The 14,945-nt window shown below is 38.7% G+C and overlaps 2 protein-coding genes across 3 annotated transcripts; one reads left to right on the top strand and one right to left on the bottom strand.

The window, feature by feature from the left end:
* The first annotated feature begins 1,622 nt into the window (after positions 1-1,622).
* Positions 1,623-3,598, top strand: LOC105427593 (co-chaperone protein HGH1 homolog). Of its 2 annotated transcripts, none has more exons than XM_011639398.3 (7): positions 1,623-1,870; positions 1,973-2,152; positions 2,365-2,413; positions 2,489-2,719; positions 2,795-3,079; positions 3,168-3,329; positions 3,410-3,598. In XM_011639398.3, the coding sequence occupies exons 1-7, from the start codon at positions 1,786-1,788 to the stop codon at positions 3,513-3,515; spliced, it is 1,098 nt and encodes a 365-aa protein (XP_011637700.2). In that variant the 5' UTR covers positions 1,623-1,785; the 3' UTR covers positions 3,516-3,598. The 2 variants fall into 2 exon arrangements, with proteins under 2 accessions (XP_011637700.2, XP_088931961.1); XM_089075835.1 differs by having other exon boundaries at positions 1,953-2,152.
* On the bottom strand, positions 3,477-14,582 carry LOC105427681 (uncharacterized). The gene is made up of 8 exons (XM_089075831.1): positions 13,792-14,582; positions 10,702-10,901; positions 10,347-10,539; positions 7,477-7,793; positions 5,544-7,051; positions 5,064-5,462; positions 4,452-4,825; positions 3,477-4,373 (listed from the first exon to the last, which is right to left on the bottom strand). Exons 2-8 carry the CDS (start codon positions 10,812-10,814, stop codon positions 4,017-4,019), a joined length of 3,261 nt encoding a protein of 1,086 aa, XP_088931957.1. The 5' UTR covers positions 10,815-10,901; positions 13,792-14,582; the 3' UTR covers positions 3,477-4,016.
* Between the last annotated feature and the right edge of the window lie 363 nt (positions 14,583-14,945).

Raw genomic sequence — 14,945 nt, 5'->3', positions numbered from 1 at the left:
TATACTTCCCACATAGTTTTTCTCATATATTTCCCACATAGTTTTTCCCATATACTTCCTACATAGTTTTTCCCATATACTTCCACCTATGTGAAGATAGCCCCCCAACATTGAAAAACATAAAGTTTCTTTAACTCATTCGATTGCTCATCGTTTGCACATGTATGCACATTTCAAATTTTCGTTTGCACACTTCTAGTAAAAAAGTTATTAACAAAACAAATTTCGGGGGACCATTTTCACATTAGCTCCCCAACTATGAGTAAATTAAATAAAAAATAGCTCAATTGATAGATATTCGTTTGCACATTGCCAACAGCTCGAATTTTCGTTTGCACACCTCTAGTTAAAAAGTTATTAACAAACAAAGTCTTGGGGAGCGGCAGTTCTACATAAAAAAATTCGTTTTTAGGATGAATTCCAAAGATACGCAATTTAAATAGAGCCGATCGATAGATATTTGTTTGCACATTGGCATAACAGGTCGATTTTTCGTTTGCACACCTCTAGTTAAAAAGTTATTAACAATTAAAGTTTCAGAAACGAGCGAGTTCGAATTTTGTCAGCTACGTTGAGTATTGATTTACGAGAGAAAGATAGTTCCTTTTCGGCGCGAAGCGGCTGCTAATATTACGTATTTCTTTGTGCTTTCTCTTAATAAAATCTTCCCTTCTGAATTAATAAAATCTTCTCTTCTTTTCTTTTATATAACGATCTCGCTATTTCGCGAGTAAGAGAATGCGTGAGTGAATTGTGCGAGTATCCGCTGCGAGCGCGACACTATGTTAAAATTAATCAGTTCTTTAGCAAAGTACTGATCAGTACTACAACAAAAAAAATTACGTGGAGATGTATAATTATATAAGCATATTTTTAATGAATGGATGGATGATGGATGCAGCACGGACATACATCAGAATGTGATTTTATTGGTAGTATTGAAAAATGGATGTAGCTAAGCAGTTTCAAATTCAAAAATATGTACTGGTGGTAGTGTACAAGGCTTTGACGGTCCCATAAAAAAGTCTGCGATAGCCACTTTCAGGTTTCTCTCTGATAATAACTTCAGAATAAATATACAACAATATATCACCTGTAGTAAAGAGAATAAAGTTTCCATCCGTCGATTCGTATACAATGTGAAAAGTTTATCCATAAAGATAAAAATCGAAAATTACAAAGTGATTGCATAAAAAAAAAATAATGTCTTCAAGAAAGAAGAATCAATTCTAAAATTTAAAAAAATCTCATTTCATTTAGAAAAATACTAATGTCTATTGATTCAATTTATCTTCCAGCAGATTATATGCATTACTGCGATTTCTTTAATTTAAACGTAAACGGGAAAACATTTTGTACGAAATATATCGTACAAACAGAAAATAGACTCTTGAAACAGATAGAAAGATGTATTGAAACTTAAAGCCTATTTAAATAAATTTATATAAATTCTATGCACGAAATACGTACATGAAAAATCAACCATATGTCTAGTATGATTATATTTTGTATTTTTAATCGATTTTTGGTTCGATCTTTGGTTTCAAGAATCGATTCACTGGATTAATCGAAGTTGTAAGATCGATCTAAAAAAATCGAGAATCTAGTATTAATATACACGAATACTATGTAGAGGGCTACTCGTTCCATTCCTTTTCATTCGTGCACGTGTTATGTTGAATGATATGTATTCCGCAAAAATACGTTTTTAAAGTTTCTAAAATCGGAACTTTTGTGTTAAACAAATTAATAGATTGCTGAAGCAATCAAATATATTTAGTAATAATGGAGGCTCTAGAAGAAATATCTAAATATTTAAAATCTGATAACCGCTTTGATGTAATACTTTTGGCGCTGAACGAGGTGCTCCGTATGTATTCTGTGTTTTTACATTTAAAAAATATCTTAAAAAAATATCACATCTCTTAGTTTGCTTCTCAAAACCTCATCAGATCATTTAAATATTATGTAGGTCTGACAGCGACTGCTGATGGCCGAGAACTCCTGTTAAAATTACCAGAAATGTTGAAGCAACTTGTTGTTTATTTACAAGATTCTCGTGCTTCAATTAGCAGTTGTGCTGCACAAACGTTGATAAATATTACTGGAGATGAATCAGGAGCTAGTGCAATGTTAATTATTTCAGAGTCAGGTAACTCAATAGAAAATAATAAGCTTAGTAAGCTAGCAATATATAGCCAATGTCAGCAATATCAGCCAATCGATAGCGAATTTAACCAAATTTCTATTTATTTCATAAATAGAATATTATGAGTAATTGTAGAATGTTATTATTAATTTCTATTGATATTTTATGAAAATTTATACACTTTACCATATATTTTTAACCTATGTTTTTAACAGATGTGGCTATCCAGGAACCTAGTCTGAATTTAATAAAAGTTTGTTTGAGGTAATATATATAATTTTCTTATTACTGTTTTATAATTTCTGTTTATATGTTGGACTTTACAAATAAATTTTGTAGGGCTATAATGGATAAATCCAGTACGTTAGCAGATTTATGTTGCATGATACTTTCTAATATGACCAGACCATTTCATCTAGTAGACAGAATAATCACACTCATCGAACAAAATTATTCCTGGGATGAAATAGTAGCTGCATTTACTACAAAGCAGTACAATACTACAGGCGATAAATTACATTATCTTGGGCCTGTCTTTAGTAATCTTAGCCAATCGCCACATGTAAGGAGGTATTTAGTTGATTATTTTTAGATTTTACTATATCTTGTGCTATTCAAATTGTTGATACATCTATTTCACTATAGATATCTGATGGATCAAGATCGTTGTATTATTCAACGGCTTCTTCCGTTTACAGAATATTCTGAAAGTATAATTAGACGAGGTGGCATTGTTGGTACATTGAAAAATTGCACATTTGATACAAAAAATCACGAGTGGTTGCTAAGGCCCGAAGTAGATTTATTATCATACTTGTTGTTGCCACTTGCTGGTCCAGAAGAGTTTGACGATGAAGATAATGATAAATTGCCAATTAATTTGCAATATCTTCCTAAAACGAAAACTCGAGAATCTGATCCTGATATAAGGTAAAGTATAGATTGGCAAATGAATGTTTTGCAAAATCTAATTTAGAAAGACATTAATAATGTTATTATTATTTTTATGTTATTTCAGACTTATGCTTTTAGAAGCATTAAATCAACTCTGTGCGACAAAAGTGGCTAGAGAAATATTGAGAGAAAAGAATACATATATTATACTTAGAGAGCTTCATAAATGGGAAAAAGACAAGAGCTGTTTATTGGCATGTGAAAATATTGTGGATATTTTGATCAAGTAAATATTTTAATAAAGTTTTATTTGTACGTTAATTATTAATTTCTTTTACAATGGAAATTTATGTCATTTTGTTTTAGAACCGAAGAAGAAATTGGTTTAGATAACTTAAAGGAAGTAAAAGTGCCATCTGAATACACAGAGAAGTTCCGTAAGATGGATGAAGATTTTATTAGCAATACATAGTGCAAAAGTTTATATTGTAAATATGCACGTATAGCGTATAATATTTTTCTAAAACATGAACATAAAAATGGTATTTTATAACACATTCGACTCTTTGTATCGCGTTTGTCATATTGCACTGCCCCGTTTTATAGTAAATAGTAAGCTATCAGGTTCAACGTAGAAAGAAAATATAACTCGATCTTTTATATTGCTCGCTATATTGCTCGCTATATTGCTAAATGCAGTAAGCGCTGATTTTTGAAATTGAAACAAAATATATAAATAATTTTTGTTTTCTGTAACTTACATGCTAAGATCTCTCAAGATGAAACAGGTACGAGTAAGTAGTTGCATATATTTTTTTTATCAAGAAACGACTAATTGAATCACGATACGTTCGTGAACGATCCTTTTTCGATCATAACGCGAATGGCAAGATGTTACACGAACACGTGTATTATGATATTAAATATTAAATAATATGCGAGAACATCGTTGGAGATAATTTGGATATTTCCATCAAGGCAAGTAGCCCAGGCCAGCTTCGAGACTGACTGAACTTCTTGTACTCGACGCGTTACTGGCTCTTCTCGAGATTCGGTTGCTCTCGCTCGCACCGAAAACCGCGGCTATCTCTGCGCTTTTTTTGATGGAGAGTGCTTCGTGATGCGCTCCAGATCTCCCGCTGCCGCGGGAGGAATACTTCTTGTCTCGTTCCGCGCCGCCGACGTAAACCAAACGACCCTGGGTATCTCTAGCGCTGACTACGAGGACCTTTTCGCTACCGGACGACTGCTGAGATCTCCTTCCTGGGCTGAAGAGATCGTAATCTAAAGCCAAGTTATCCGAACTACCGCATACCGGTGACGATCGATTCTGCAGAGTTCATGCAAATGGATTACAATATGACTATATAAAACAAGATCAATAGTTAATGCAATGCTTCTTGACTACCTTGAGGAAATCAGTGTTGCGCGAACTATGACTACCGGTCAGTCTTGAACCGCGAATCCTGTCGGGACTGTCTCCTCTGCTGAGCGTGCTCTCCGACGGCACGATTCCCTTCTGTCTGAGTTGCTCGAGTATAGTCGGTTGTATCGGCTTCCTCGCACAATAACACTTATTGCTCTCGGAACAGCTGTCAGTGTCGCAAGCGCAAACAACTGTGTTTCCTGATATAGCCGGTATCCGTCTGGACAAGGAACAGTAACACTTGTCGGCCGACACGCATGTACACGATTCAGAATCATAGCTGCATTCGCTGCAACTCACATATCCGCTGCTACTTCGGTTTGCGGTAGCACCCATGCTGCGACTCAATCGTCTACCTGTGCAGTTTTATAATTTTATTAATTATACGGTATTATAATTATTAAGCTTGAGTTATGTTAATTATAAGAGATTCGAATAATCTATTATATTATTATCATATATATTTTATATTTTATTTTGTTACACAAAATTTTTTTCTTTTTTTTTTTTTTTGAACGAAAGAATAAACTATCCAAGATTTAAATTTAATGGTGTGAAACCAGCTTGGATTTTAATTACAATATTTCCACATACATGTATCGCTGTCTTCCGATGTTGTGTGGCATATTCCGTTTTTGCTAGTCCTCCAGGAAGACTTTCTCCTACCGACTCTACTCGCCAGTACCCGATTCCGATGATTATTTCTGACGTCGCATGACGAACTACTGCCAAAGCTGTCGTTCAGTCTCCTCGCCGGGAATATTACGGAAGTAAATTCCGTGGGGCCACCTTTCAATCTCGAGACTGATCTCTTGATGGCTCTGCCCAGTAAACAAGATCGACGACTTGATCTTCGTCTTTGTGGTCTCCGTCGTCTTCTCATGATACTCGCAGATCTCTGATACAGTTCGTCTTGCGTTAAGGTCGCGGCCAGTTTCAGTAAGAATTCCTTGTAGAGCGGCTTCAGATCGTTAAACGACATACCTTCTGGATCTGGAAAGTCACGGAGAGGGAAATTTAGAAAAATTTTTTCAAATTTTATTTAATCATAATTATTATTTAAAAGATTCTTACCTATAATAGCTGCCAAAATGTCATCCACGCTGGTCAGACCCTCCTGATTCCTAAATTCATCAAATAACTCCGTGAATCCGAGCGGAGTACCTCCTTTGACGTTATTGGTTCTCCGAGTGCTTCCGGAAGTCAGGAAACTACCTCTTCTAGGCAGTTCAACCCTTGTCATCAGATCTCCTCTGTCCACGTCTATGTCACTTTGCGATCTTTTTAGCGTGTTCTCCTGTAGGATCCTCTTCGCGTTCTCCGAATGACTGACGGGTGGTTCGCTGCCTGCTCTGCTTCTTCTTCTCACTCGAGGGCGATTGTTCTCATGTATACTCATCAAATAATCAGGATCCGATTGCTCTTTTCTCAAAGGTTTATCCATGGTGACAACTCGATTGACTTTTTTGCCGGAGTAAGACCTTTCCGGATCTCTCGAACGTCTCTGTTGGCTTGCACCGTCCGAATGTTCCTGATAGTGCCCATTATTCTTCAAGTTCTTCGCGAAGAAAATGTCCTCCTGACCATTCTTTTTCTGATTATTTCTATTCTTGCCCGTGTAAGTATCTTCTTGCCCGAGACTATGGATCTTGTCGGCATCTTCAATACGCGAACTGTAGATATTGTCCTTTTTTCTACCGGCTTGCTCGCAGACGGAACTCACCTCGTTCCTTCCGATCTTATCGACTTTATCGTACAAGACGCTGTCAGTTCCGGAGGAGTACAATTGTCGATCGCAATCAGTACTCGCTCGATTTAAATCATACGATCCGTAGTTTCTTTCGTAAATGTCATCTTTCATATCCGCCAAGTCTCTCCTCGAATTACTTCGCTTGTACAGCTTCTCGTATTTGTTTGACTGCCTCTCGTAAATTCCGCTCGTATCGTTATCTCGAGCGTTGTAAATTTTATCAGACTTATTGGATTCTATCTCGATCCTCAAGGAATTCTGATCCTTCGAGGAAAACATCTTGTTCTTCGAATTTTGCAGCTCCTCGTTTCGAGATAATATAATGTTCGGTCCCAGATTACTCTTCTCAAGCTTGACGTTGTCTCGTCTCCTTCCACGCGCCTCAAGAATGTCCTCTGCTTTTATATCGGAATTTTTTTTCTTCCTACGTGGTACCTTCTGTAAATTAGGCTTTCTACCTTCATCCTCAGTGACGGAGCTTATGGAAGTCTTCTTGGTTCTGGGTGGTCTTACAGGATGCGGTGCAGTCGGTCTTGGTGGCGGAGGCAACAAGCAACTGATCCTACTGCTGAGACTGGGCTCTCGGACGCTGGAAGCAACGGAGGCTAGACTGATGCAGCCGACTCCATTCGCGTGACGAGGTCGTCGCCGATTCGCGTCCAGATCGGCGAGAAGAGCGCGATATAACGTGGCCGCGGCTGCTATTGCATCTTCCTCGGATTCGCAGGCGAATGCGTGGCATTCCAACAGTCTGGCAGCCCCAGGCCGTCGCATCACCACGGCGAAAATCGGAGGATAAAATTCCGCTTCACTTTTTAAACCGCGCATAGTCCTAAAATCAAGATTAAAAATCTATTTATTTAATAAAACTATTTAACTGCATATTAATTATATGCATTTATTAAATATATATGCATATGCATTTAAACCTTATTGTAATAAATAAGATATTTAATGAAAAAATAAAATATATAATACACAATAAAATAAAAATATATAATAAATATGTGAATATATAAGAATATATAATATAATATGTAATATATATAATGGTGCTTGTGTATTCTGGATTCTTATGTCTCAGAAAATGAATTATCATGCCGTATTCCCTTAGAAATTTAATATTGGAATATACTGATTTATTACTTATTTTGAATATTAAAAGCACTGAACAATAGCGCTTTTAATACTCAAAATAAGTAATCTCTAGTATAATATTGGCTAGTAGTAAATTAAATTTCTGCGAGGATTGCCCACCTATAAAGATCGGCGTGCTTGTCTTCCATCGTTTGTCCCTGGTCTTGATCGCCAACTAAAGGTAAAAAGGCATGATGCACGTCACCGGATGGTATTCTCTTGCATCGGAGCCGCAGGGCGCTCCATACCGCTATTCTGCGAAAAGGATTATTCTTCTCACAAACGTCACTCGTGCGGAACGTCAGTCCACGCCTGGAGACCTCCAGCTCGGCTCTTATGCATCCCTCCATGCGTTCCAATAGTTGACGAAGAGGTTCCTGAAGACCTCGCACGCTCGCCACACGTCCACCGACTGGAGCAGCTCCCATGTATTTTACCTGAAAAAAACATGAAAATACATATGTTTTCATTGGAGAGAAAAAAGAAATAATTTAAATGCCGTTTCATCTGTTATTTATCATATGGAATGTGCCTTTTTAATATGGGAACTAGCGAGAATAAGAAATGTACAATGTGAAGTTTCGAGCAGCATAAAAACTTTGAACATTATGAGGGACTGACGTATGTACGTAAAAATAGCGACTGACAAAATGTGTGTTTTTGACATGTTACAGTCCGAAACCAGTGGGAACCTGTTTTTCGCGTGAGTAATATTGAAGAGAAGGAAGGGATCGTTAAACGGGAATTTTATTACACATTTTGCTGATAAAGTTCTAACACTAGTTCTCTTTTTGAATGAGAAATTTCATTGCGTCGCCGCTTATTTATTCGCTACCGCTTTAATGTCTGCGGAATGTCTGTTTAATAACATATATTATAATGTATAAAATTCGAAATGTGTTTGATACGAGGGATTTCTTTAATGAAAAATGGTGCTCGTTTTTATCATATAATTATCTTCGAAATTTAATGATTTAAATCATACAAAGAGAGAGAGAGAGAGAGAGAGAGAGAGAGAGAGAGAGAGAGGGGCGTGACTTCAATTATAAAGAAGATACGAAAGAGTCAATGACTGTAACAAACAGCTGCCAAGAATGTCATTATGATCGATTGCCACGCCTAAGCAGATTCTCTCGTCGGATTCTCTGACGTAACTCTATCGATCGATCAGCAGCTTCTTTCGTGGGTTCCAATCGAAGTGCGCGAAGCGAGGCGAAACAATGCGGCGGGGCCCAAAACCCATAAAACAGGATACCGTATCGACGGTGAAGGAATCCGCATACCGGCGCAACAACTGAAGGAGAATTTTTCAGCGCCCCGAATAGTTTATGGAAGTCCGTCACGCTTCGCGGGTCGTGAGCGGAATGAAAGTGACGATTAAAAATTCCGGATCGACGCCCCGAGGAAAGTCGAAGGACTTTTCGCGACCTTTTTTCGCGAATCGGGACACGTCCGCGACGATGGAGATTGCAATATTGCGCGCGCGGTATGCATACCGAACCATAATCAGCGAATTTTTATATATCAGAGATGTATCTTTCCCAAGATCTCTTGGAAAATACATCAATTAAACGTACTTTGATATTATCATCTGTGATAAGACTTTACTATGATTTTTTACTTCGTTTTAAATTTATCGCAAAATTATATTATTATAATATAAATATACTTACGTTATTATTTAATATAATATTAATATAGTATAAATTTTTATATTAATATAATATTAATATAATAATTAATATAAATATAATATAATATAATATAAATATGTTATTATAATATAAATTTTTACTACCTATTTTATACCTATTTTGAAATTATAAGCCTCTTTCTATATTGCAGTTCTATTTATATGTATTAAATATGTATTAAATTTATCAATATATATTAAAAAATATTTTTAAATTAATTTAAAATAATACAATATATATGTTAAAAGCGTTTTTTCGTCTACGAAAAATATTTTTATATCGTGCATTGCAATCTGTAAAAATCTTAGTTTTAACGAAGTTTTAACGATACTATCAGTTTAATGTACAAACTAATTAATGCGTCAAAAGATTTAATTCTGCTGTGCAAGACCGATTAAACCTCAAAGGGTTTGATACCATCTCGAGTTGGATGTAGATCTTGGATATACACTTTGCTTTCTCTCTTGATTTTTACCTGTACCTTTTACAATTCTATCTGTACATACTACACGTTGCCCCTCGAAAGATCACTGCGCGATTCTTTCCTTTCTAACGAGCAACGAGCTCGCGAGTAATTATACGTCGATCTCAATTTTATTTCTAACACGGAATTCAGCACGATCGTCAGGGTGATCTACACAAGATCTCTGAGGCAGAAAATGGATTCTATTCAATTGTACATGCTTTTACAGGGCTTTTCTCCGATTGCAGATTCTATCTTTAATGAAAAATATAATAAGTCATATAAAATATAATTTAACTTTCTGAAAATAGCTAATTGATCATTGAACGAATGTTAAGAAGAGAAATATGTACCAGTCGTATTTTCTGCTCTCCAAAAGGAAGCTGAGTACACGCTGAGTAACGATCGCCACGTTTTATGTGTCTCGCATTAATTTCTCTTTATGCTGAGGTCTTGACGCTCTTTTCCGCAGGATTTTAATTCCGACATTAAAATCCTGACGCGCGGACGGAGTTCGGTATTCATTGACGATGATCTAGATAAGACTTTCGTTTCACAGTTATCGGGAATTCCCTCTCCCGGTAGAGTGGAAACAGGATAATCACGTTCGGATAGTCACGTCGCAAGATTCTTCAAGCGAGAGAGGACAATGGAATAATACAATGGAATTAACATAAGTGAAAATATAGGCGCGCGCATTCCCGCTATATATGGTTTAATCACGGAGATGAAATCCTTGGAGCTGAATCCCCTGACGGCGGCACGGGCGCAAAAATAACGCGTCGGTCTCTCGCGGATGTTCTACCACTGTGTATAATTATTTGTGTCATTACCGGCAGAATTGCGGTGGCACATTCACCGGGCGTTCCACTTTCGGCCTCTACCGAGGCGAACATCGCTTCGATGCGCGCCTGGACGGCGCTGTTCACCCTCTTCTGCTCCTCGGCGTTGGCATCGTTGGGATTACTCGGGATCACGACCGACAATCCGGCATACCACCCGCCCAACGTCGAGCTGCAGATCGACCTAAGATGACCGAGATCCGTGAAATGAGATGGAGAAAATAACAAGCAGGATCGATATGAATCACATTAATATTAATATTGCTATGTATGTACTTAATTGATATGTATTTTAATGAACTGAATGCAACGAGAATGCAGCTTTAAGAATGCAGCTTGAATTCACCTGGAGTCTTCGAACAGTGCATCGATCTGCGCCTTGCTCCTGAGGGAGCATTCCGATGGTGGTCCACCCAATCGAAATCCATCCTCGTAACAGGATATTCCTAAGGTCGACATGCTTCGTCTGGATGTTACGCAATCCGTTCGATGCGCGCGAGTCTGCAAATTGTTTATCTATTGTGTTGTCCGCTGACGTCATTCGTTCTGAAAAGAAAATACACATCATTATCGCGGTGTCCTCAATAAAAAAAGAATTGAAGCTGATGAGATAATTGACGTTATTTTTTTCGTCGATCACATCTAAGAGAACATTGGATATTGGTAATTATTTGTGTGTATACCTATTCTCTTAGCAAACCTTGCAACCTTGTGTTAAGTTAATCAAGGTTTCTCGAATGACCTGAATACGATATTAGTGAGTGATCAGAGGCAAAGGATCGCACACATGTACAATCGGGTCCTTCGGCTTTCAACTGACTACTCGTGGTACTTACAATTAGTACCGAGTCATGGTGCGTTAAATTTATGCACGAACACGGGACGGTGCGTGAATAATTAAAATCAAGTAGACAGGACCAGGTCAGTCCCGGTACTTTTATACACACGAGATACACTCGGACAACGGTAAAAGTGATCAAGGATCAAGACAAAAGGAAAATCCGAACAATGAGTTCGCGATCGTCGATGCGTGACGGATAAAAACAGTTGACCGTGGCAGGCCGATTTTGAATTTTCTTGCACGTGATATCGCGATTATGCAAACGCGCGACTGGCGTATCGATCAATGTATTAAATGATGAAAGAAAATCTTTTCTTGCTACATTTATAAACACAAATTAGGCTAATAAAGAATGCTTTACTCTTTTGCCTTGAATCAATATCAAGGTCATTGTCCCGCAAACTAGAAATCGTAAAAACGGTTATTTATGAGAACACATGTAGAAAAAAAATTGCGTGTTTATCTGCTGCTACGGATTTCACCGGCAATTCGTGAGGAGACTGCACGCATTTCTTCATTAAGGCGGTACGCGCGCTGCTTTTTTAATTTACCTCTCGAGAAAACGGTGTCCAAGTGTGCGAAGCCAATTTCGACAAATTTCTAAAGCGGTGTTTTTTTTTTTTTTTTTTTTAAATCAAGAAGATAATGTAAAATTATATTTTACTAAATCTCAGATATAATAGAGGAAATAGTTATACGATAATTATATTATATTTAAATATACAACTATATTTTATATCTATTTTATATCTTATCTGTGTCCATTGTATATTACATTTAATCTTTACCCCAAATTTTTTTTCCAAAATATTGAAAATTTCCAAAATATTTAACATTTATTTCTGTCCCTAATATTTTCTTCATTGTGTGCAAGGTGTTGCAATTGAAAATAAATTTAATAATTGCAATCTCATAAAACAGACGAGGTTAAATGGAAAATTTTATGTCAAAAAAATGCGCTATTTTTCGCGCTATTTTTGCGATCAAGAGTCAAAGTATACGTCTATTACTAGTCTGTCGTGCTTTAAGATTGAGTCTCCGCACGACTGCTCACAGTTAGGCTTTACAGTTATGGACCAGCTGGATGTGGCAGCAGCCTGGCCCGACCGGCAACCAAAAGGTGTCAATGTCGACACCGGTCCGATATTACGCACGCAATCCGGAATAACTGTCAATGCGTGCTTCTCTCGTGAACTCGAGCGCATGCTGACCTTGCATGCTGACTGTTCGCGTTTACTACATGACTTGAAATCGATTGCCAAACAACAGCTACAATTACGATTTGAGTTACGGTTGATTGGGTCAACGGCAAATGATGGCATTTCGTAAAAGAGCTGCGTCACGGTAATCATCCGTGACGTCAGATAATTAACAGGGCCGCCTTCGGTCGCACGTACGCCCTGTGTAATCGAAACGGAAGTTTTCTCTTCGCTCTACTCATGGTAAATAGCTCTTGACACTCAATTTTCGTTTCATACGGCCTAAAATATAGCGATGCCACTCATTATGTCGTGAGATCGCTCGCGAGGAGACTGCCTCCTTGCTCATCGCCTGAAGCCGGCCCTGAATAATCACCGCCGGTGAGCTTCTTGATGCCGGTGACCCAGTTTCGGTTTTGCACGCCATCGTAATCACCGCAGCAGCACGAATCTACTTGATCGACGTTATTAACAATATAAGACTACGCTGAGCTGAGGATGACGTTTGAAAAATTAACGTTGGCCAGCGCCGCGTAACGATACGAGAGATCCGCGAGCGCGGACGTTAGAGGAATCGCAGCGAGGAAGAAGCGACGGGAGACGAAACGATTCGCTCGCGATTGCCTAATCGTGCGCGCTCTATCCGCCAACGAATGGTCCACCCGTTTCTCTCCAAGAGCAGCGTCTTGTTTCCATATACTGTCGGAAGCGGCCGGCGCGGCGACGCTCTCGAGCCAACGGTATTAAGGTCGGCGAACAGATTACGGCATCACGTGTCGGCGCACCGTAGAGCTGGTCGATATACGCGCTCGACTTCGATGCGTGCGCGTCGTTCAGCTCGCAATTACCAGGTTCACGGCTCGTTTCCCGCCTGCATCTGCTTTAATGGACATCGAGCCGGCCGATAATCACATGCGTGAGACGTGCACCTCGATGCATCATCGGCTCGATCGGTCGGTCATTTTCTTAGCGGTGAACGTGCCTTTAAAAGGCACGTTCGGTTCCGGGAATTTTAGAAACTCGGTAATTATCGAGCGTGACCGGAGATTTCATTTCGCATGTTAATTTCAGACGCGCGGATTCAACGGCCGCCGTTAATGCTCATGAGATATCGGGATCAATCAGTTTTAAAGTTGAAGCAGTTGAATTTTGAACAAGGAGCGATTTATATAAACCGTCATTCCGTCACGCACGGTGATTTGAATGTCGCCGTGTTTGTTGTTGAGTTGAAAATATATATACAAGACTAATTACGATTTACATCCATGAAATCCATGAAATTCTGTTGCACACATTGCATTTAGGTACTGGATGTGACAGATAGACTTATTTCCTTTTTTATGAACAAAACTTGGCACATTTGTGTCACGACATTGATGAGACTAATCGAATATACCTGTTTGATCCTTGTCACTCTTTCGCTTGTACTCCGAAATGAACTTCAACCATCCGATTTCGACGTCGCCACCCTGGCACAAGTGTCAATCGTCCAATCAATTCGCACTATCATATTATTATATCAGGTACTCGGAGAGATCTCACGAGAGTTCGGCGAACCGGGGTCATTCGCGAGAGCGTGCCGCGCCATGACGTGTCTCATTCATGATCGCTCGCCAATCCATCTCCTCTCACTGGCTTCTCGACGAGAATCCTCCTCCTTGCAACCGCCGACCTTGGCCGCGAGTCGAACCGGATGGCCGTCGACGTGAAACTGCCGGGGATGTTCCGCAGAAGAGGCCCGAGTTCCTCTAGCTAGTGAGTCGGCGCCTCCGCGCCGCGGAACGGACAGGAGGAGAGGGATGAAGATCGGCGGAGAGAGAAAGAGAAGTGCGAGAGGAAGAGCGAGAGATCATTTCTCCCGATGCGCTCTCGGCCGTCGCGAACACCGGCTACTCTCTCGTTAGACCGGAAATCTCGTACTAATGATACCGCGTTGATAAACTAAACTGGCACGCCCCACGATATTGCACTTTTGCCGGATAAGACGCTTTCTTCCCTCGTTATTACATCCGCTATTATCTAAAGAGATAAAGCTCCACGGTGAAATTTTTTTCTCGACGTCTCTTAGAGACGAATGTCTGATTTATCTAAGCGCCTTGATTCGTGTACTTTGGAGCAATTTAACGAATGATAAGAATACAGTACGATTTTATCGAAAAAACATTTCTCTTTTTGTTTTCAGCATTAGTTTTCAGCATTACAATTTCTACTGATGTAGCTTAACAATTATCTCGGTTTAATTTTTACTTTTTATCCCTTTTATCTTAAAAAAAAAAAAAAAAAAAAGATAAAAGATAAATTAAATCAAGATTATATAATTTATATCGATAGAAAAGGACATTAGTCGAACAGAAGTAAATTTTATTTAATATTATTTCTCTTTATTTTATTTGCGCTTACGATACAGATGCGGCCGATTTTTCGAGCGCTCTTCTCGCATTTATTTCTTCCGTTTTTGTCTCAAGATAAATGATAAAAAAACCAGCGCGTTTCGCGCGTATACTACGCTACATATCACATGCGTGTACTTTGATTGACCGATATCCTCGC

This window comes from Pogonomyrmex barbatus, unplaced genomic scaffold (genome assembly GCF_055798465.1).
Source record: "Pogonomyrmex barbatus isolate J1 unplaced genomic scaffold, ASM5579846v1 scaffold2, whole genome shotgun sequence".
Classification (NCBI taxonomy): domain Eukaryota; kingdom Metazoa; phylum Arthropoda; class Insecta; order Hymenoptera; family Formicidae; genus Pogonomyrmex; species Pogonomyrmex barbatus.
This window is presented reverse-complemented; position numbering and strand designations above follow the sequence as displayed.

Excerpts from the sequence above, each read along its gene's own strand:
- LOC105427681 (XM_089075831.1), bottom strand. The coding sequence starts at position 10,814 with ATGTCGACCTTAGGAATATCCTGTTACGAGGATGGATTTCGATTGGGT. Across the intron at positions 5,463-5,543 it reads CATTTTGGCAGCTATTATAG|ATCCAGAAGGTATGTCGTTT; the intron begins GTAAGAATCTTT and ends GTGACTTTCCAG. Across the intron at positions 4,826-5,063 it reads ATCGGAAGACAGCGATACAT|GTAGACGATTGAGTCGCAGC; the intron begins GTATGTGGAAAT and ends AAAACTGCACAG.
- LOC105427593 (XM_011639398.3), top strand. The coding sequence starts at position 1,786 with ATGGAGGCTCTAGAAGAAATATCTAAATATTTAAAATCTGATAACCGC. Across the intron at positions 1,871-1,972 it reads GGCGCTGAACGAGGTGCTCC|GTCTGACAGCGACTGCTGAT; the intron begins GTATGTATTCTG and ends AATATTATGTAG. Across the intron at positions 2,414-2,488 it reads TTAATAAAAGTTTGTTTGAG|GGCTATAATGGATAAATCCA; the intron begins GTAATATATATA and ends TAAATTTTGTAG.